Source organism: Canis lupus, chromosome 25 (assembly GCF_003254725.2).
Source record: "Canis lupus dingo isolate Sandy chromosome 25, ASM325472v2, whole genome shotgun sequence".
In the NCBI taxonomy this organism is placed as follows: domain Eukaryota; kingdom Metazoa; phylum Chordata; class Mammalia; order Carnivora; family Canidae; genus Canis; species Canis lupus.
This window is the reverse complement of record NC_064267.1, coordinates 7,760,766-7,782,128: the sequence shown is the minus strand read 5'-3', so window position 1 is coordinate 7,782,128 and position 21,363 is coordinate 7,760,766. Positions and strand designations below refer to the sequence as shown.

Here is a 21,363-nt window from a genome sequence, read left to right as displayed (position 1 = left end):
CAATGGCTTTAAGGTGTGCCTGTAATTTGCCCACAGACATCTACCACACCCAATTTGAAGTTAGGTAATCTGACTCCAGAATATGTTTCTAAATGGTATACCTCTCAATTTCATCTGCCCCACAGCTCAAAGTAGAAATCTAAAAGTCATTTATTTCTGCATCATCCACTTCCAATCTGTATAATTCCAACATTACCTTGAATTGATGGACCTCTCTCCATTTCCACAGCCATCACCCTGTCGGAGCCATCATTTTGCTTGTCCATTCTCATCTCCCACCTTCCACTTTGCCTGGTCTTCCCCTGACCGAGTGAGTTTTTTAAAAGTAAGAATCTAATGTCATTGTCTTGTTGAAACTCCTTCATGGGCTGCCATATGCTTGATCATGGTCAAAAGAACTTTCTGTGACCTGAGCCCTGTCCTCTCTAATCTCTGTCCCACATTAGCCTCAGGGGCCCCTATTTCTGGAACATACCAAGTATGTCACCTACCTGCTCACAGCCTTTGCTCTTGCTTTTCCCTTGAATCAAAACCATCTTTTCTCCACGCTCCCTCCATCCTGCAGGTCTCAATCTTCATGGTCCCTCATCCCAACCACCCTATCTAAAAGCTCATTCTATGGTAGCACACGGTTTCCTTCACAGCACTTACCACATCTGGATCTGAGAAAAAAAAAAAATGTAGTTCAAGCCATGGAGCAAGTCCAAGTTCACATGGGTTCAGATCCTGGCACTACATTATGATCTCTCTTGTGGCTCCCTCTCATCTGTTAAGAAAGGGTATAGCAGCTTCTACTTAATATGGCAGCTATGATGAGTTACAATCCCTGGCAAATAAGTGCTGTTGAAGCATTTGCTGTAATTATTATGTATATTTGAAGGCAAGGACCTTTTCCCCTGATCATCTCTATGTTCCCAGTGCTTAGAACACCCAGCTAATGAAAGTTTGTCAAATGACTATTGTTCCTCTTCATTTTTCCTTTCCTGTAAGTGACAGTATCTACCATTTCCCGATGCCACGTGGATGTTTTTACCTTGGGATCACAATTAATGTACCTTCACAGTCTATTTTACATGCATTTATTTTATTCTATTCACATTGTACAACTGTTATACAACCTACAAAAAGTACAAAAACCTAATCCATTTTCCAATGCCAAGTCAGAGCTAAGTTACAAGGAGAATTTGAATGTCCTGTACAATTCATACTGCCTGTCACATGATGTATTTAAAGCTGTAAGTATTGCCACAGGAGAATCTCTTGTCTTTGCAGCGACCGCACAGATCCTGTCGATGAGGCCTCCTTAGATCAATATGTCTTTTCTTTTGAGGACAGGAACAACAAGACTTTGAACAGGTCTTTAGAAAACAAGGAACAGTTTGGACACTAAATAATCCAGTCAGTGCTTTAAATGGAATCCTCAAATCAAAATACTTCTCCCCACCACCATTATTCCTCATATCTTCATCCTCCTTTGAATCCTATGAGAAGTCCAGGACAAAGTTGTATAAAACCACTCATTCTGTTAAATGGCATGCATTTTTCAAGATGAAAGAGAAAAGATAGATTTAAGAGAATACTGCTAAGCCAACCAAGATTTAATGGAAGAGAAAGGTTTTAAAAGAATTTATAGGGCATGCAGGTGGCTCAGTCAGTTAAGTGTCTGCCTTCAGCTCAGGTCATGATCCCAGCATCCTGTGATCAAGTCCAGCAGGGAGCCCACTTTTCCCTCCTCCCTGCTGCTCATGCTCATGTGCTGGCTCACTCGCTCTCTTTGTCAAATAAATAAAGTTTATAGAGTGTCTTCACTAATGGGTTTTTACATTTGTGAGCCAGGTGGGACTCAGGGGCACTGAATACTAAGTGATTTGATTATCTAGACTGGAGTATTGAATATTTGAATATCACTAAAGCAGTGATTCTCAACCAATTGATTTCACAGACCAGCAGACATCTGGCAATGTCCAGAGAGGCTTCTGGTTGTCACAACTAGACAGAACGGGAATTCTAGAGAAAGCTAATGCTCTTTTCTCTCCAGACATGCCTAATCTTTACTATAAAGCAATCATTATCCCATTCTGTCTTCTGGTAAATAAAAAAAAAAAAAAATCACACCCTATGGGGATCGGTATACTACCCTTGTCCACTCTCACAACCTGCTAATCTTTAAAATCGATCATCGTTGCTCTATTTTCTGCATATGACCACAACTAAAAATAAGTTTCATATTTTATATTGTGGAAGCAGACATTTTAATTTTGCAAATGGAAGTCTTAATTATCATGTATGAAATGGTGTACTACGTTTATATCTTCCACTCTTTTAGTGGCCAATATGCATCCTTATAAGAAAATTCTAATACCTAATACATGGTGTTTTCTGTATGTGCTGTTCTAAGTACTTTATATAAATTCATTTAATCCTCACAAATAGGGACGCCTGGGTGGCTCAGTGGTTAAGCATCTGCCTTTGGCTCAGGGTGTGATCCTGGGGTCCTAGGATCGAGTCCCACATCAGGCTCTCTGCATGGAGCCTGCTTCTCCTTCTGCCTGTGTCTCTGCCTCTCTCTGTGTGTCTTTCATGAATAAATGAATAAAGATCTTTAAAAAAAAATCCTCACAAATACTCTTATTATGGGATGGAGGGGAAGGATCAATTAAAAAAATAAATAAAAATCAAGATTTACTCTAAAGGTAGGTTTCTGTTTCTGGCAATGGTGGACCAGGTAGTTTTGATCAAGCCTCCTACTTAGGATAACTAGGAAACCTGAGTTAAAGAAAATAAACTTTTTAAAAGAACTATTTGAAAGCACTGAAGAAATATCAAAGCATTAGAGAAAGAAACCCATAAATGGAGGTGAGCCGCACATTTGGGACTATTTCCTCTCTAAAGGTCTGCCAATTCTACAAGAGGTGAAAGAGAGTGGGAAAAGGAAAGTAAGTTTGAGAAGTTGATGAAGCTGAGGGATAATCTTAAACATGCCCAAATGGAAGAGACCTGGTAAAGTTGAGGTTTTGTATTGGGACCCTGAAAGGCTACAGTCTAAGAATAAAGATGAACCAAGAATTGGCTCAGCTTTCACAGATTCTGAAGCCCAGCTTCAAAATAGCTCAATCTGATTAGAAAATAGAAATCTAAAATTGGGGACACCTGGGTGGCTCAGCGGTTGAGCGTCTGTCTTCGGCTCAGGGCATGATCCTGGATTCTCGGGATCAAGTCCCACATCTGGCTCCTTGCATGGCCTGCTTCTCCTCCCTCTGCCCGTGTCTCTGCCTCTCTTTCTGTGTCTCTCATGAATAAATAAATAAAATCTTCAAAAAAAAAATCTTAAATTGTTAGCGCCCCTATCTTCCCACCAGAAGCAAACAAATCTCTCATGGAGCAAGATACTATCCTATGCCTCAAATTATCACTATAATTCTTCATATTCGATAGACAGCACTCAAAAATAACTGAGTATACGAGGAGACAGAACCACAGAAAATGAAGAGGATAGCAACAGAACCGTAGGACTTTAAGTCAATGGAGTTACCTAATACAGACTTTAATTATGCTTAATACAAAGAAACAAGACTGATATTTTTATCAGAAAACTGGTAGTCATTTTTTCAACACACAAAAATTGTAGAATAACTGAAATCAATTCAATATATGGGTTTAATAGTAGATTGGAAATAGCAGAGGAAAGAATTAGAGAAATGGAAGACAGTTTAGTATATGATATCCAAAGTAAAGCAAGGAGACACAAAAGCATGGGAAATCTAGAAAAGGGCATATAAGTCATAAGGGAGATGGTGAAAGGTCTAATATGAGTAACTGAAAGAAAGAGAATGGAGGAAGAATATTTTAAAAGATAATGGCTCATAATTTTCCAAAGGAGTTAAAAACCTCCAAGCTACAGATCCAAGAAATGCTATGAATCCCAAGCAAGATAAATAGAAACCACAACTAGGCAGAAAATTGAAAAACTATTGAAAACCAAAACAGAGAGAACAATCTCAAAAGTGAGTAGATTTAAGGAGACAAAGAGTGAGAGATATTACTTTGAAAGAGCTGCAAAAATACTAAGAGCCAACTTTGCAAAAAACAATGAAGGTCAGACCCTTAAAGGGCAGAAAGAAAAGTACTGCCAACCTAAAAAATCTATACCCAGAAAAATTATCCTTTAAAATCCAAGAGGATGTGTTACCTTCAGACCTGCACTACAGTAAATATTAAAACATGGGACACCTGGGTGGCTCAGTCAGCTAAGTGTCTGACTCTTGGTTTTGGTTCAGGTCATGATCTCAGGGTCTTGAGATCAAGACCTGTGTTGGGCTCTGTACTTAGCAAGGAGTCTACGTGAAGATTCTCTCCCTCTGCCCTTCCCACTACTCACTCTCTCTCAAAATAAAATCTTTTAAAAATATATTAAAACGTATTCTTCAGATAAAAGGAAAGTGGCTCCAGATACAAAAAGGACCTAAAAACAGCAGCAAGGAAATATATAGTTAAAGCTACATGAATGACTATATAAAATAATGTCTTGTGATGTTTAAAATTAAAATATACAACAGCAGGATATAAATTAGGATGAGTGATAAGGAGTTAGAATGTTCTAACTTCACTGCATTGTCAAGAGAGATAATATTCACAATTTATGTAGACTTTGGTAGTCCAAGAGCCATGTTATGAGGTCTAAGGCAGACCTCATAACCAAAAGAACAATAAGCAATGAATAACTACCAAAATAAAAAGATATGGAGAATTTTTACTTAAAAAAGTCAATTCAACTGGACACAAGAAAATAAAAATATATTTAAACCTAACTTATATTAAACATAAGCTAGGGCAGCCTTGGTGGCTCAGTGGTTTAGCGCCGCATTCAGCCCAGGGTGCAATCCTGGAGACTCGGGATTGAGTCCCACGTCAAGCTCCCTGCATGGAGCCTGCTTCTCCCTCTGCCTGCCTGCCTGTCTGTCTGTCTCTCTCTCTCTCATGAATAAATAAATAAAAATTTAAGATTTTTATTTATTTATTCATAAGAGACAGATGGGGGGGCGGGTAGAGACACAGGCAGAGGAAGAAGCAGACTCCATGCAGGGAGCCCGATGTGGGACTCGATTCTGGGACCCCAGGATCACACCCTGGGCTGAAGGCAGCGCTAAACCTGCTGAGCCACCTGGGCTGCCCTAAATAAATAAAATCTTAAAAAAAAATAAGCTAAATGAGAATGTCAGACTAGAAAATCTAAAGGTAAGTTATTTATAAACCATTAGACTGGCTTTTTTGAATATTTCCAAGTAGTACAAAAAATATTTTTAACTAAATGATTTAGAATTTTAAAAACTCCTGACTACCAAAACCAACTATGTCACACTTCCCTGAAAATTTTTTTAAAAGATTTTATTTATTTATTCATTCATTCATTCATTTCATGAGACACACAGAGACAGAGAGGCAGAGATATAGGCAGAGGGAGAAGCAGGCTCTATGCAGGAAGCCTGATATGGGACTCAATTCTGGGACTCCGGGATCATGCCCTGAGCCAAAAGCAAATGCTCAACTGCTGAGCCACCCAGGTGTCCCTCCCTGAAAAGTTTTAAAAGATTTCCTACAAGCTGTTTTAGAGAAGAGCTCATCTAATTCTGTGATTTCCTAGACACTGGAAACACCATAAAATCTGATCATAGTTTTAATGTTTACTATTTGTCTAAACTTGAGCAAGTTATTTTCTTCTTGAACTTTAGCTTTCTGGTCTGTAACATGGGGATAACACATACCTCGAAGTTTAGATTACAGGAGATAATGTAAAACACTTACCCCAAAGTTTGGTATATAGTAAAAATTTAATATAGGCTACCTATTAAGTTACTATATCCATATGGAATTGTTGAAACACTGAAACTAATTGTACACCCAAAACCAATTTAACACTGTATGTTAAGCGGAATGAAAATAAAAACTTTAAGAAGTTGCTACATCCAAACTACAGAGTGTTTGAGAAACCTATAGCCCATATATAAACATACCATATAAAACAACTTAAAAGAGCCCATCTTTCTCCCTTCCCTACATCTGCCAAAAATCTAGAATTTATTTTTCTAAAATAGTTTAAAAATTCAAGGAATAGAAAACTTAATACTCCTATGCAAATAATAAATTCTATGAAATCCCAACATTTTGCCACAGAAGCTTCATATTTAAGAATGGCAACATTATCAACACAACGAAAGCAGTCCATATCCTTACCTGACATTGGATTGCTTCTACTCGATAAGGGTTAAAACTCTTTTGGCATTTGCAACATAGTTGTTTGAAATAAACCTAAGGAGAAATAAGTCTTTTTTTTCATACAAGATTATATGTACCTTACTTAGACTCTTAGTTCTTAAGTAATCCATTCCCTTACTTTGTGCCTTGTTTTTGCCCAACCTCTACCCTGAGGTCTTAAACTCTTCTAATGCTATCACTTTTTCCTCACCCTTTGAACCTCATTTTCCTTACCTGTAAAAATCGAGATACTACCACTTATTTTCTATAATTCTGACAACTACTCAATAATGTAGTTTTTTACTACAGTAAAACTCTCAAATAGGAAGTAGCTATTATAATTTTACTCATTGTGTGGGCCAAACCTTTGACCTTCACCTTCTGTCCTAGTCTATGAATCTCTATTTTTTCATTTTATCATCATTTTCCTGTTTGAACTTTGAAATATTTGTAGTTACCCATACATATGGTTTCTCAACTCTGCATTTTCTTGTGTGCATTTTCTCCATGCTTTGCTTGATGAAATCCTATTTATCCTCTAAAATCATGATGCCTTCCCTCCGACAAGGTAATCATCCTCATCCTGTGTTATTTTTGCACCACTTCTATGGTACTGGTGCCACTATGTCTATCACCAAAATTTCATATGTGTCATTCTTATGAGAATAAATTTCTTAAGAATAAGTTCTAGATTTTGTTCTTTGCATCCTACCATCTTGTAGTATTTTAATTAAACCCACTGTTTTTCTTCTGGCAAGAGAGGAAAGTAATTTTAGCATAGTTTTAAAAGTTATTTGCCTCCAGAGCCTAGTAAATGGCTAGTATGAAAAGTCAAGTTCTCACTCAGGTCTTAGCACGCCTCCTTGCCCTCTCCTTCTATAGACCATTAGCCAGAAACGAGAAAGCAAAGGGGACTCAAACTCAACTGCTTGTTGAAGTTAATGAAATAGACCAGATGTAGACTATTGCAAAATCAAGCGTGCATGCCCAGTGAAAGGAGCTAGAAGCTAAGTCCCAGCCTACTGTTTTCACATTGAAATGAATCTATAGGGACCAGAGTCTAATCAGGGAAATCTGGAAATGTCAATCGTGAAGTTTGCCAATCTTAATATGTTGACAACTAATTCAAATTAAGAGGGGAAAAACTGCTTAGCCTAAAGAAGTCTCTCCAAGGCTAACCTTTACAATAAATTTACAAAATTCTTTTATTGCTCCACCTTGTGGACAGACTATGGAAATTTCCAGAAGCTAATGCCCAAACAGGTATATTCAAAATATACCAACTAAAAAATTATACAGTTCCACTATACACAAGAACGAGAGTTCACCTAAATCACCTGAGATTTTGTTCAACAGAATTACCAAACCAAATATAACACCAGATTTAAGAGCCTTCAGGAGTTCATGTGGACAGTCCAATTCAGTTCAAACATTAAGTACCTATTAAGTGCCTGGCACTAAGGATGCCAAGGATCCTTAAGGATAAGGATACCGTTATAGTCATGCTCCATCAGGAAATATTCTCCTTCTATTTAACATCTGTGTCTGCCCCACTCTCCTCCCACATCCGGCTCACTTTTACTTACCTTATTAGTTCCAGAAATGCACCACACATAAGCACTCTCCCATCTGGTCTTACAATCTTTACAATGAAAATAGCCATATTTTGCTTCCAAAAACTGCAAATAAAGGGGTAAAGTCTTTTACAATCATGGGGGGGGGGTGAAGCCAGATCGTCTTTCCTCCTGGCTTCATATAAAGAAACAAAAAGTATCCCTTAACCCCATTCATAGTTATTATCAAGGCAACCATGATAATTTAGCAGCTCATTTCTCGGAAACAAGAATCCCAGAATAATCCTTGTCTCTCGTACTTTTCTCATGTTCTTTCAACTGCCACCAGTACAATCTCCCCGAACAAAAATCTGATCACATACTTGAGTTGAAACCCCACCTATCTCATTTCCAATAGTAATGGCCATGAGACTTTCTGTTTTCACATGTTTAAAGTTGTCCCCCTATTTGACCAAAAAGTTACAAAACCTATAGGCCACGTAAAACACATTTCCAGAACTACCTCTCCATCAAGTAAAAGGAGAAAGTGAAAGACGATTTTGCTCTGTTGGCCCAGAAATGGAAAAGAGAAAGGTGGGATGAGGCTAGCTGAGACCTGAGGACAGGTAGGAGAAAGTTCACCTGGAAAGTGGGTTTCCTGAGCAGATCTGCTCCACCAACTCCCTGTGCCTGCTTACTCTTCTCTTTCCGAGGACTTGAGGCGTCTTCCTCCTCCAACTCATTGTGCTGGTGAGGCTCCTCCTGCTTGTCTTCTTCTGACCTTGGCATTGGTGGTGGCTGCTGCTGCTGCTGCTCACTGGCCTCAGTGGGATGCAAAAGAGCCTTCCTCTCTTGGTCTTCCCCTTCCCTCTGCAGCTGAATCAAGCTCCTGTGGCCCATGACTGGTGAATAGACTCCCCAGGCTGTCAGGGGTGCCTTGTGGCCTGCACTGCCCCAAGGGGAGCGGCTGCACAGGGTGCGAGGCCCCAGCGAGCACTGCACAGACTTGTCTACCCGTGGGCTCACTTGCACACCCACTTCCCTGGTGTTGGCCCTATAAAGCTGCAAGCTCAGACTGGGGTTCATCTGAGAGAGAATGGCCTTAAGCTGTGCCCTCTTGTAAGGGTCCATGCAGTAGTGAGAGGCATTGGCAGGCACCAGCAACCCAGGCCTGGCCAGGAAATTGGGGGGACCAGTATTTCGCCTCCAGTCAGGCTGTTCGTGTTCAGAGAGTCCAGGATGACCCAAAGGCACTGTATTCCCATAGCCCTGGTACAAGCCATAGGGAACACGGACAAGACGCTCCATCTGCTCACCTGGTGCCCAGGCGCAGCACAATATTCCTGGGCGGTTTCTGTCTCCTAGTTTTGCCTTCCACCTTCATCCACCCCTTCTTTTTCCTGATCAAGTTAGTACAGGTTCATTCCAAGCTTCTCCCTTTATTTCAGATTCCAATGGGAGCTGCTGCCTATTACCCTAATTAAAGGAGGACAGGAGATCTACCTATCTAGAGGTCTAATTTCCACCTGATTCCTAATTGCTCTTCCCTACCTCTCCAATACACTCTTCCTGAATCTTTTTCAAAGCTGTTTTTTATTTCTGACTTCTTATTCACACACATGCTTTCATCAGCAAGTCACCCGTGTATCCTATAATAACTATTTTAGAGATCTTGTTTTAAAGCATATAGTAAATCAAATACAAGTAGTAAGTTATTGAAGCAGCAAAGTAGAAGAGTATATTACGGCAGAGCTAATGAATACAAAGACCCTAGAGCCACAGAAGCAAGGAGAATAGTGTTATGGGCGGGGGGGGGGGGGGGGGGGGGGGGGCGGGTGTATATAGTGCGAGAAAATGTATTTCAGAGGGTCTTACTGCATGCCAACAGTTCTCATTAACTCACTCCTAGTGAGGACCCATTTCCAAAAAGGTGAAAAAAGCAAGTTGTTTTAATTTACAGGGTAAATGGAAACTGAAACACGGGCTATGTATCTGAAATCAAAGGGAATTGAATGGAAACCTGAGCCTTGTCACTAGGCAAGTTACTTAACCAGATGATTTGGTTTCCCCATCTGACAATACTAACCAATTTACAGGATTTTTTAAATAAGATTTAATGTGATACTACTACATAGCACAAAACAGAATAAATCATGAATGTTCAGTAAGCGGGAACCACCACAGGCTTCAGTGTCTGTGTCGGGAAGGCTCCCTGCTGCAGCTAAAGACTACGATCCAACTAAAGCGCCGCCTATGTAGCCAGCTAGAGGCCACCCTTTTTCTAATCCAAGGCTGTTTCGCTGTTTACTGCTCCAGAGCTTCCCGGAAGCACCAAGGCCTAGGGGTAGCTCAGTCCACACCAGCTGAAAGTTTTCTAGGTTATACAACAAACCTGAATTAAGCTTCGTGCTAATGCCACAGACCCTTCTCCCAGGGCGACTTGGAGAGAAGACAGGCAGAGCCAGGTGACTGGCCCCCCGAGAATGTAAAGGACGCTGCGGGAGCCCGCGGAAGGTGCAGCGCCTAACACTGCAGGAGCGGGTTAAAGTGGTTCCACAGGTTTTCAAGGGGGCAAGCCGGCTTCGAGGGCTCGGAAACCGGCCACCCAGGAGCAGCCCACGGACTAACTGACGCCCGCTGGTCCAGGTCGCATCCCGATCCAGCCACCGGGGCAGTCGGCCACAACCACGTTGACACTGGCGGGCGGACGCCCGCTCTACGGGCAGAGTAAAGGTCTGTCAAAGACCCCGGGTCAGGCCGCCCGCGGCCACCCAAACGCGAGGTGGAGTAGAGAGAATGGGGAGGAGGCGGGGAGTATACACGGGGCGCGGTGACCCCCAGCAGCGCCGCGTCGAGCTGCGAAGGGCTCAGGGAGAGGAGAGCGAGCACCCCGACTCCCTCTTCACACGGTTCCAGGCCGACCGCCCAGCAGCCGAACGAGGACTCGGCTTTCGCCACACGGACGCGCCCGCCGCCGCCGCCCGCTCCCGGCCCCCTGCCCCTGCCCAGAACCCGACTTCCGGGAGGCGCGCACGCTGCGTGTCGCGTCATGCGTCACTGCGTGTCGCGTCGGCGGAGCGGGTTTTTGGCGCGAGGATCTGAAAGAAGGTCGGCGGAGGCGGAGGCGGAGCTGCTGGGGCTTGGCGCTCTGGAAGTCGTCCCAGCCGCGGGTCGCCGAGGAAAGGAGCCTGCGGGTCAGCTTTCTGGCCGAAGTGCCGGCGCGAATTTGTTAGCCGTCTCCGGCCAAAAAGAGCGGCACCTCGGAAGGCGGTTAGTGTTGGCTGGGTGGAGACGGACGGGCCTGTCTTCCGCGGCGTGAGGCGGCGGGGGCGGCGCCTCTTCTTCACGGGGCGAGGGCCGGGGCCTCCTGCCCCCACGGCCTCTGCAGCCTCTCACCCACCGGGAGAAAAGGGCCCACGGTTCGGCTCCTCAGCGAGGCAAACGCGAGCCCCGCCCCTTCCCTGGACTCCGCTTCCCCACTTCGCGCCCCGCCAGCCGCCCGGGTTCGCCCTGAGCTGCCCCAGATGTCCCAGCCTGAAATTTCCTTAATCGGAAATACGATGAATTACTTTAACGGACAGTTAATTTTAGAAAATGTTTCACAGCTCCTGGCACACTGTCTGCCTTGCTTAACCCCAGGCAGTTGCTGCGTTACGAAGATTTACTGATGTGACGTTGTCAGAAGATACCTCTAATAGGAACCTGTTGCTGACCTGTGCACCCCCCAGCCACACTATTTAAATAACATTTACAGTGCTGTCCGTGAGCCACACCTGCCGCGTTTCGAATGCTTGATGCGGCTAGTGCCACCGTACTGGACAGCGTATATATAGAATGCTCCCATGGTCGCAGTGAGTTGGATTATTGTCCCAAAACATAGGACCGAGGTACATAAGCAGTGTGTTTATCAGCTTCTGATTTTACCTCAGTCGGTTAACCAGGACTGCATCCCTGTGAAGTGTTATTTTGGTGTCTTTTGCAGAGTTATTTACCAAGCACTGGAGTAATATTGTAGATAAAAATGCCTGTTGGATGCAAAGAGAGGCCAACATTTTTTGAAATTTTTAAGACGCGGTGCAATCAAGCAGGTATTGACAAATTTTATATACATCGATCATTTACACTGAGAAAATGTCTTCAGAAAAATACGTAACTGTGCATGCTTGCTGAAAAGAAGCCAACATTTCACGTTTTTGTTTTCACTATGAACTGTTCTGTCAATGCGGTCGTAAGTCAGTTAAGAAAATGATCATTTACCATTATCCAAATGATAAGTATAGAACCTTAGGGATAATGAGGAGACTCACCTCTTGATGAGCAGTAGGAAGAACTGTTTTTAAAGCACAGAACTTTTAGCAAACCTTAAGCGTTGGTACTGTCACTTTAAATCTTTTTTTTTTAATATTTTATTTATTTATTCGAGAGAGAGAGAGAGAGAGAGAGAGAGAGGCAGAGACACAGGCAGAGGGAGAAGGAGGCTCCATGCACCGGGAGCCCGACGTGGGATTCGATCCTGGGTCTCCAGGATCGCACCCTGGGCCAAAGGCAGGCGCCAAACCGCTGAGCCACTCAGGGATCCTGGTACTGTCACTTTATATCAGAAGTTGTTTGACTTTTTAGTCTCCGTACTCCTTACACTCTTGAAAATGATTGAGGACTTCAAGGAGCATTTGTTTTTAAAAATGTTTATTCACTTAAAAATAACAAATCCATTGCATATTAACACAAACATTTTTTTAACACAAACATTTTTATGAAAAATACTGTCTCCCCCCCCCCTTTTCCCCCGCAAAAAGAAGAGTGGCACTGTTTCACAATTTTGCAGTTCTCTTTAATATCTGGCTTAGTAGAAGATAGCTAGATTCTCATACCTGTTTCTGCATTTATTTTTTTTTAAGATTTTATTTTTATTTATTCATGAGAGACACAGTAAAAGGCAGAGACACAGGCAGAGGGAGAAACAGGCTCCCTTTGAGGATGCCAGGATCATGCCTTGAGCCAAAGACAGATACTCAATCACTGAGCCACCCAGGTGCCTCTGTTTCTGCATTTAATCTGTTCCAGTATATTGTTTTGGTAGAAGTATATAAAAAAAAGCCAGCTTCACACAACAATGTAACTGAAAAAAGGAGTATTTCAGTAGTCTTCAGTTAATTGTGGGTATCTTTCTTTGATAATACACCAAAACTTGACAAGTAGTAGTTTTAAGAGTTGCAGTATGGAATTGGATACCATATTATGAACTTTCATCCTCTTTGTTACATTTAATTCTATTAGTCTTTCTTGCACTTTGAATAAATCTTTTATCTGTGTTGTAACATCAGGCACTGATCATTTGGAAAATGTCAGTGTTCTGAATTACACAGATATTCCATATATTGACACATTGTCTTAAACTGTAAAAATTAAATTCATTAATTCACTGACCTCATCAGAAAAGTCTTAAGATTAGGAAGATGTCAAGTTTACAGAGGCAAATAAAGTTTAACAAAATTCTTTTTTTTTTTTTTTTTTTTTAAGATTTTATTTATTTCTTCATGAGAGAGTGAGAGAGGCAGAGACATAGGCAGAGGGAAAAGCAGGCTCCCTTCAGGGAACCTGATGTGATGCGGGACTTGATCCGGGAACTCCGGGATCATGTCCTAAGCCAAAGTCACACACTCAACAGCTGAGCCACCCAGGCATCTCCAAAGTTTAACGAAATTCTAATTACCATTTAAAAGATCCCATTTTGGGGTGCCCAAAGGGTGGCTCAGATGGTTAAGCATCCTACTCTTGATCTCAGCTTAGGCCTTCATCTGAGTCATGAGTTCGAGCCCCACATTGGATGCTGCACTGGGTATGGAGCCTACTTTTAAATGTTTTTAAATAAAAAAGAGTCCTCATTTTATCATTGGCAACAAACTTTTTTTCTGCAGTGACAGGCTCACTTCATTTTCAAGAAAGTGCCTACCAAATTACCCAACTCAAAATGATTTGTTATTCCTTCTACTAAAAATGGCTTTCCATGAAAAAAGTGCTAATTCAGCTCCTAACTCCTCATGAGTGCTTTTTTAGACAACTGTTGTACTTAGTATACAAAAATGCTTTATGCATACTTTACATTTTGTCACAGAGAATATTAAGAAGATGTGTTCAAGGGTTGGGCTTTATAAAACTAATTTTTCCTGCTTCATTTATGGTTTTTTAATTTAGACTCGCTTTTTAGTTTTGTTTTTGACAAGTGCATGATGTGTATACAATTATTAGCACAGTTTATTGCCACTGCCTTGACTCATGCCAAGATGTCATCAGTTTTATCCACCAGAGGTGCAAATGTCAACATTATGAAAAAGAGAAACGGTGCTTTAGTATTATGAAAATAGCTTTTACTTTATGGTCTCCTGAAATTCTCTTGGGGACCTTCCCCCTGCCCAGCCCCTGCCATAGTCCACAGACCACACGATGAAAATCAGTACTTTAAGGGTGGATACATCAGAGTAGAGACTTTGTCATTTTTTTTTTTTTAACAAAGAGTCTTTTTATTCTATTTTATTTCTGAGTCTACATGTTCCTGTACTTATAGATTTTTCACATCGATTTATATATAGTCTTTGTAATTAAATTGTATCTGTGGAATGCATTCTTACTATGACTTTCTGAATCATGAATATAAGAGAAAGAAAACTTTAGTAAAGCTAGCTAATATAGCTTGGAGCAATTACCTTGTAACTTTTGTAAACTGTTATACCTTGCTACAGATTGAAAGGAGAATAGGTTAATAATCTTGTTTAATTAATATGCTTTAACAAAGTAATCTACAGTCAAAATGTCAAGCGTCCTTTTCTGTATTATGATTTTTACAGACTCATGAACTTACCTGTCACTGATTAAAACCAAGGTGGAATTTTTATTTTTCTTACAGATTTAGGACCAATAAGCCTTAATTGGTTTGAAGAACTTTCTTTAGAAGCTCCACCCTATAATTCTGAACCCACAGAAGAATCTGGTTATAAAATCAGCTATGAACCAAACCTATTTAAAACACCACAAAGGAAACCTTATAATCAGTTGGCTTCAACTCCAATAGTATTCAGAGAGCCAATATACCAACAATCTCCTTTAAAAGAATTAGATAAATACAGATTAGATTCAGGTAAGTAATGTGGTGCAGTAAACTAGGGAGAAACATATACCAGGAATTCAGACCAACCTATGTTAAAACTCCCAGATCTATTGTTAATTGTGTCATGTTGGTCAAATCAACTTCTTCCGCTCACTTTCCCCACTTGGAAAATGGAGATAGTGAAAATAATGTCTGATGAATTTGGATTAAATAAAACAGCATGGGTACTTAGTTGTGGTCCTTTTCCTCCCTCCTTTGATTAATATATTCTGCCTAGTGAGATTTGTTAAATTATGTCTTTCCTGTACCAAAAAAAGGACTTGTTTTGATGTTAATTAAATAAACTCTGTTCCTGCAGGTTATCACAGAGGACAGAAAAGGTTATTTTTAACAGTTTTCTTTAAATGTCTTTTGACTTGGTGGTAGTTTACCTGGCATATGCACCAGATAATCCAATCAATCATGTAATGAAATTATATATTCAGTTATTCAAGTGTTTATTAGCTATTTAAGTGACATATTGTCCATTTTTTTGGAGTATGACTCTCAAGGAGAATTGACAGTAGAAGGGGAACAGTCTTAAGATTGAATGTGGTATATGTGAAAAGCAAAGTACAAAAAGTACAAAGAAAGTTGAGAAGAAAGAACATGAATAGGTTTGGGAGGAATTAGGGAGTGATTCATTTGAATTAAACTTTGAAGGATAGGTGAGATTCAAAAATAGAGTAATAATGTACTAGGCCGAGGGGAAAACAGGAGGAGGATGATGTAGTTTAAGAGAATGTTAAGTAATTCAGATTGCTTGGAATATTGCATATCTAAAAGGGACCAATAAGTTTAACCTAAGGCTAAAAAAAAGCACGTAGAGCTGGATATTGAATGCCACACTTAAAATGAATTTATTTGATCGGTTGTTGAGCAGAAAAATCAAATGTAAATTTTATCATGCTACTACCTGCTTCAAACTTTTGATTATGTCCCTTTGCCTTCTTGATAATATCTTAACTCCTTAATATGATTTACAAGGTTCTTTATAATCTGGTCTCTTACTAACTCTTTCCTCATGCTGCCATAATCCCCCTCTCACCCATCTTCAATTTGCCATTCATTCATACTGAATTTCTTTTTGGAACCACCTTGCTCTATGGCTCTTTATACATTGTTACCTCTGCCCATAAGTTAGTTACTTTTTTCCTACCTTTTTATCTACCTAACTTAGGCTCATCTTTCAGGTCTTGACTCTACTGTCTGCCTCCTAGAAGTTTTCCCTATCGCACTCCTGTTAGCTTCTAGTGGAGGAGACTTACATAAGCAATTATAGTGGAATAAATGCTATGAAAGAAGAAATTCGTGGTACTAAAAAATGCACATACAAAGAGGATATAGGTAAGGGACAAAAATTTCTTGTATGTTATTGGATACCAGTGGCATACAAAGTTTCAGTAAATATAGAATACATGAGTATTTGTTTTGCTTTAGGAAGCCTAATAACTGGTGCACCTGGGTAGCTCAGTCAGTTAAATATCCGACTCTTGATTTCAGCTCAGGTCATGATCTCAAGGTCCTGGAATCAATCCCTGCATCAGTCTCCATGCTCAGCAGGGATTTTGCTTGAGGATTTTCTCCCTCTGCCCCTCCCCCTGCTTGCAGGTGCTCATGCGCTCGTGTGCACACGCGCTCTCTCTCTCTCTCTCTTTGTCATAAATAAATGAATTAAAAAAAAAGCAAAGCTCAATAACTGCCAGCAATCTTTGGAGATGGGTTTTTCAAAATGTGATGCCTAGATCATGAGAATCTCCTAAAATGCTGAATGAAAGAGAAGGTTTCAAGCCTTACTCTGAATCTACTAAATTAGAATCTCTAGAAATAGAGCCCATAAGTGCACATTTTAAACTAAACTGGTGATTCTCATGGAAATGAAGACTGAAGACAGGGAGACCAGTTATGAGACGTGTAATGGTCCAGGTGGTAGGGGGCCAAGTGCCTGAATTAGAGTAATGGTAGTGGAGGTGGATGTGGAAGATAGGAACTGTAAGACCCCATAGTAGCCTAGACCTGGAGATTTCAAAGAATGGATCAAATCACAGGTTTAGAGCATAACTATGAATACAGTGGTGATGTTCATAGACACTGTAAGCACTGGAGGTGAAAAAGGTTTAAGAAGGGAAAAAGCTTGAAAGAATGAAAAATATAGATTGAGTTTTGGACTGCAATTTGGGACAGTAATAGGGTGTTAAGGTGATGTCCGGAAGGCTTTGGGGAGTACAAGACTGAAACTAAAGGAAGAATATAAACAGAGAAAGCTATAGGAACCAACTACCTATTTGGAAAGTGATGCAGTCATCCCATGTAGTGAGGAAATTGATTATGATGAGGCCTAGGATAGAGCCTTGAGGAATATTTAGCAGATAAAATGCAGAGCACAGAAAAGGGGGCATCTTTCATTCAATATTCCATGCTTATTTTGTGCCTGGCAACTTAGTAGGCATTAAGGATACGAACATGAATAGATGGCTTTTGACTTCTAGGAACTCAGTCTTGTATAGGCCAAAATATATAAATAAATACACTGGTATAGTATATGCTATAGTAGGAACATATACAAAGTGCTATGTTGTGGGCATAGTAAAGGGAGCAGCTATCTTAATGTGCTTAGGAAAATATCCGTAAACCAGTTTAGGCTGAAACTTGAAAGACATACCTAGAATCACTGGTTTATTCTCTAATTTAACCTATTGGAATTGGTCTATCTATAATTAGGGAAGGTTAGGAAAGAATTAATAGGGCTACTCTGGGCTTGCTGCAAAGAAATTAAATTTTTTTAAGATTATAGTACATAAATAATTCTGATTGTGCTTTCCTGAAACCTTTTGGTTTTGTGTAGCTTAAATTTAGTATTAAAATCTAAGACTTAAGCTGTTTTTTAACCTACTTATTTAGTTCTAACATCTAATGTTTTAAAAAGAATTATCCCTAAAGTTTCATAGGGAAATGTGCTATTTCAGCTTCTCAGCAGTCCTTCCTTTTGCATAAAATCATCTGAATTTAATCTCACCATTATTCAGCCTATTTATGCAATTCACAGGTTACTTGGGAAATGTTTATTTGGGTATGAACTTATTTTTGCCTGGTTCATTTTTTTACTTTTTATTTTTTACATTTAGATTTTTCATTTGCTAAGCCAGAACTGATACTTTATTATTAACTGATGTCATATGTTTACATTAGGTTCATTCTTTATATCAGTCTGTGGATTTTGACAATTACATAATGTCATGTATCCACCATTATAGTGTCTTACAGAATAGTTTCACTGACTGAAAAATCCCTAGTGTTCCATCCGTTCACATCCCACCCACCCCCCGCCCCTGACAACCACTGATCTTTTTATTGTCTATAATCTTGTCTTTTCCAAAATGTCATTCAGTTGGAATCATACAGTATGTTAGCTTTTTCAGACTAGCCTCTTTCATTTAGCAAGTTTCCTCTACATCATTTTGTGGTTTGATAGCTCATTTTTTTGTCTTCACTTAGCAATGTAAGTTTCCTCTACATTTTCTTGTTTGTATAGTTTTAAAGATTTTGTTTATTTATTTGAGAGAAAGAGAGCATGAGTGGGTGATGGAGGGAGAGAGAAGCAGACTCCTTGCTGAGCACAGAGCTGGACAGGGGGCTTGATCCCTTCCAGGACCTCAGAAATCATGACCTGAGCCAAAGTCCCAACGCTCTACCAACTAACTCACCCAGGCACGCTATAGCTCATTTCTTTTTATCACTGAATAATGCTGTATATGGATGTACCAGTTTGCTTATTCATTCACCTATTGAAGAACATCTTGGTTGCTTCTAAGTTTTAGCAGTTATGAATAAAGCTGCTATATAATGTGCAGGTTTTTGTGTAGACCTAAATTTTCAGACTCATCTGGAGAATACCAAGGATTACAACTGCTGGATTTTATGATAGAAGTATGTTTAGTTTGGTAAGAAACTGCAAACTAAATTCCAAAGTGGCCACATCATTTTGCATTTCCTTTAGCAGTGAATGAGAGTTTTCCCTTCTCCAGGTCCTCATCAGCATTTGGTGGTGTCTTTGTTTTGGACTTTAACCATTCTATTATAAGTGTATAGGAGTATCTCATTTTTTGGTTTACTTAACTGCAGTGTTTTTCCTAATTAAGATATTTGTTAAAGTGAATGGGAAAGAGGTGAATATTTTAATACATTAGGTGCTTTTTAGTATCTTTAACTAAAAGTCCCGTTAGAGAAGGAGGTTGGAAAAAAAAAAAGGGAAGGAGGTTAGATATTTTGTAAAAGTAGGGTCTTTAATTCACATGTATATTTGGCTTATTAGTGATTATGGCCATTTCCTGTTACTTGAGAAATGAAAATATGTTTTGTCTGTGCTGCTACAAACAGTTCTCAGTTTGGTCTTTGCCTTATTTTATTAACACGGACATGATTTATTTTTCCCAAAACTTTTCTAAGCTGGAGATCATAGGACCAATTAAACTGTTGTTGTTTTTAAAGATTTTATTTATTTATTCATGAGAGACACACGGAGAGAGACACAGGCAGAGACACAGGCAGAGGGAGAAGCAGGCTCCATGGAGGAAGCCTGATGAGGAACTTGATCCAGGACTCCAGGATCACGCCCTAGGCTGAAAGCAGGTGCCCAACCACTGAGCCACCCAGGCGTCCCCAAACTATTGTTTTAAAGCAATTTTTAGGATTAATAAGTGCCTCGAATGCCATATTTGTGATAGGAAATAGCAATATTGAAAAAAACTGTAAATGGCATTTGACGGAGCCACATACAGCTTTAGAAACCCTTTCTGAGCACTATTGCTTGAAAGTAAATGTGTTCAACAACAGATTTATTTTCTAATCATGGCTAATTCATTCAACCAGAAATTGTGGTGTGACTGTAACGCCAGGCATTGATTGCAGTTCATAAGGATACAGTGATAAATAAGACAAGATCTCTACCTCAAGGAGCTCACATTCTATTAGGGAAAGTAGGAATGGTGCATAATAAACTCTGGGAACATATGGCAGCAGCAATCACTTTATTTCATGTTAGGAACCACTAAATTTTTCCAGGGGAGGGAGTTTCAAAATGGAAGCCTGCAAGAGGATATTCCAGATCAAGAAAAATAAAGAGAAGCAGTTTGTAAAGAACTATAGTGAAAGCAATCTTGCAGGATATGCAAGTGGTTGAAAAGTAGAGTGTTAAAGAATGTCATAGAAATTAAGTTAAATCATGAAAGTCCTTGTTACCCTGGGAGTTTTGTTTTGGTCTTTGAGCCTGATCTTGAGAATAAGATCTTGAAAGGTTTTCAGCAGAAGAGTGATATGATCAGATTTGGTACTTTAGTAGGTTTTTAGTAAATGTCCTTTTCTTTATTCTTAATCTCCATAATACCATAGTACATGTGACTTAATTCTGTTTTGCATTTCACTTGTATGGAATTTCAAAAAATTTCTCCTACTATATTATGAACCCTCTAAAGTTAAAGCTGTCATGAATTAAATTTCCCAAAGTGTCATACATATATACTTAATACTTGTTAAATGGGGCAGGGGATATCTATCCCTTGAGACATACCCTTTTGGGAGGAATCAGTAAACTGAGAAACCAGTTCAAACTGAACTCTCCATACATTCTCCTTCCCAGAATAGATGAGACTTTTTGTTTTTATGTACTTCCAGAGATGGGGCACCTGGATGGTTCAGTCAGTTAAGTGTCTGCCTTCGGCTCAGGTCATGATCTCAGGTTCTTGAGATTAAGCCCCAAGTCAGGCTCCGTACTCAGCAGGGAGTCTCCTTGTCCCTCTCTCTCTCTCTCCCCCCTCCCCCTGCTCGTGCTCACATGCTGGCATACTCTCTCTCAAAAAATAAAAATCTTAAAAAAAATAAAAATAAAAATAAGAATAAAAACTTCCAGAGAATGAAAATTCACAATCCAGAGCATATACATTCTCACTGTATTACTGTACTGTTTCAGGAAAGGATATTACCGATAGTAAACATAAAAGTTGTTGCACAATGAAGTCTAAAATGGATCGAGCAAATGATGTTACCAGCCCACCTCTAAATTCTTATCTTAGTGAAAGGTATGATGTGTGATATTAAAATATTTAAATGAAAAATTTTCCTGCACGTGCTATTTGTTTTATAGAAATGCATCTAATTTTCATGCTAATATTTTGACTTAAGAGCATGAAAGAGGATCTTCTATTTTTAAGTAATTTTTAGGTTGAGACCTTTATTATAATTTTTACATTAGAAATATTTATTTTTTTATAATGTTTAATTCATTGTTTTTTGTTGATATAAAGTTTTTAAGTTACAAAAATGATGAAAAACAATGCCCTTGAAATAGTAGCTTAAAATAAATTATTTGTGTATTTTGAATCATTTGAGAGAATATGGTGCTTTTATAGATTCACTTTA

General features: G+C 39.6%; 2 protein-coding genes across 8 annotated transcripts in view; one reads left to right on the top strand and one right to left on the bottom strand.

The window, feature by feature from the left end:
• ZAR1L (zygote arrest 1 like) overlaps positions 1 to 9,632 on the bottom strand; it is an 88,556-nt gene extending 78,924 nt beyond the window's left edge. For 2 of the 4 annotated variants that reach the window (XM_035718510.2, XM_035718511.2), the window contains exons 1-3: positions 8,448 to 9,632; positions 7,839 to 7,931; positions 6,232 to 6,306 (exon numbers count right to left, since the gene is read on the bottom strand). In XM_035718510.2, the coding sequence (XP_035574403.2) occupies positions 6,232 to 6,306; positions 7,839 to 7,931; positions 8,448 to 9,113 (834 nt within the window). In that variant the 5' untranslated portion in view covers positions 9,114 to 9,632. Of the gene's footprint in view, positions 1 to 1,001; positions 1,482 to 6,231; positions 6,307 to 7,838; positions 7,932 to 8,447 lie in introns of those variants that run through there. The other 2 variants (XM_025462549.3, XM_025462550.3) reach the window with 2 other exon arrangements.
• Positions 9,633 to 10,854: 1,222 nt separating this feature from the next.
• Positions 10,855 to 21,363, top strand: part of BRCA2 (BRCA2 DNA repair associated) — a 63,642-nt gene continuing 53,133 nt past the window's right edge. For 3 of the 4 annotated variants that reach the window (XM_049101152.1, XM_025462540.3, XM_049101153.1), the window contains exons 1-4: positions 10,855 to 11,075; positions 11,788 to 11,893; positions 14,710 to 14,940; positions 20,915 to 21,023. In XM_049101152.1, the coding sequence (XP_048957109.1) occupies positions 11,827 to 11,893; positions 14,710 to 14,940; positions 20,915 to 21,023 (407 nt within the window). In that variant the 5' untranslated portion in view covers positions 10,855 to 11,075; positions 11,788 to 11,826. Of the gene's footprint in view, positions 11,076 to 11,444; positions 11,693 to 11,787; positions 11,894 to 14,709; positions 14,941 to 20,914; positions 21,024 to 21,363 lie in introns of all 4 variants that reach the window. The other variant, XM_049101151.1, reaches the window with a different exon arrangement.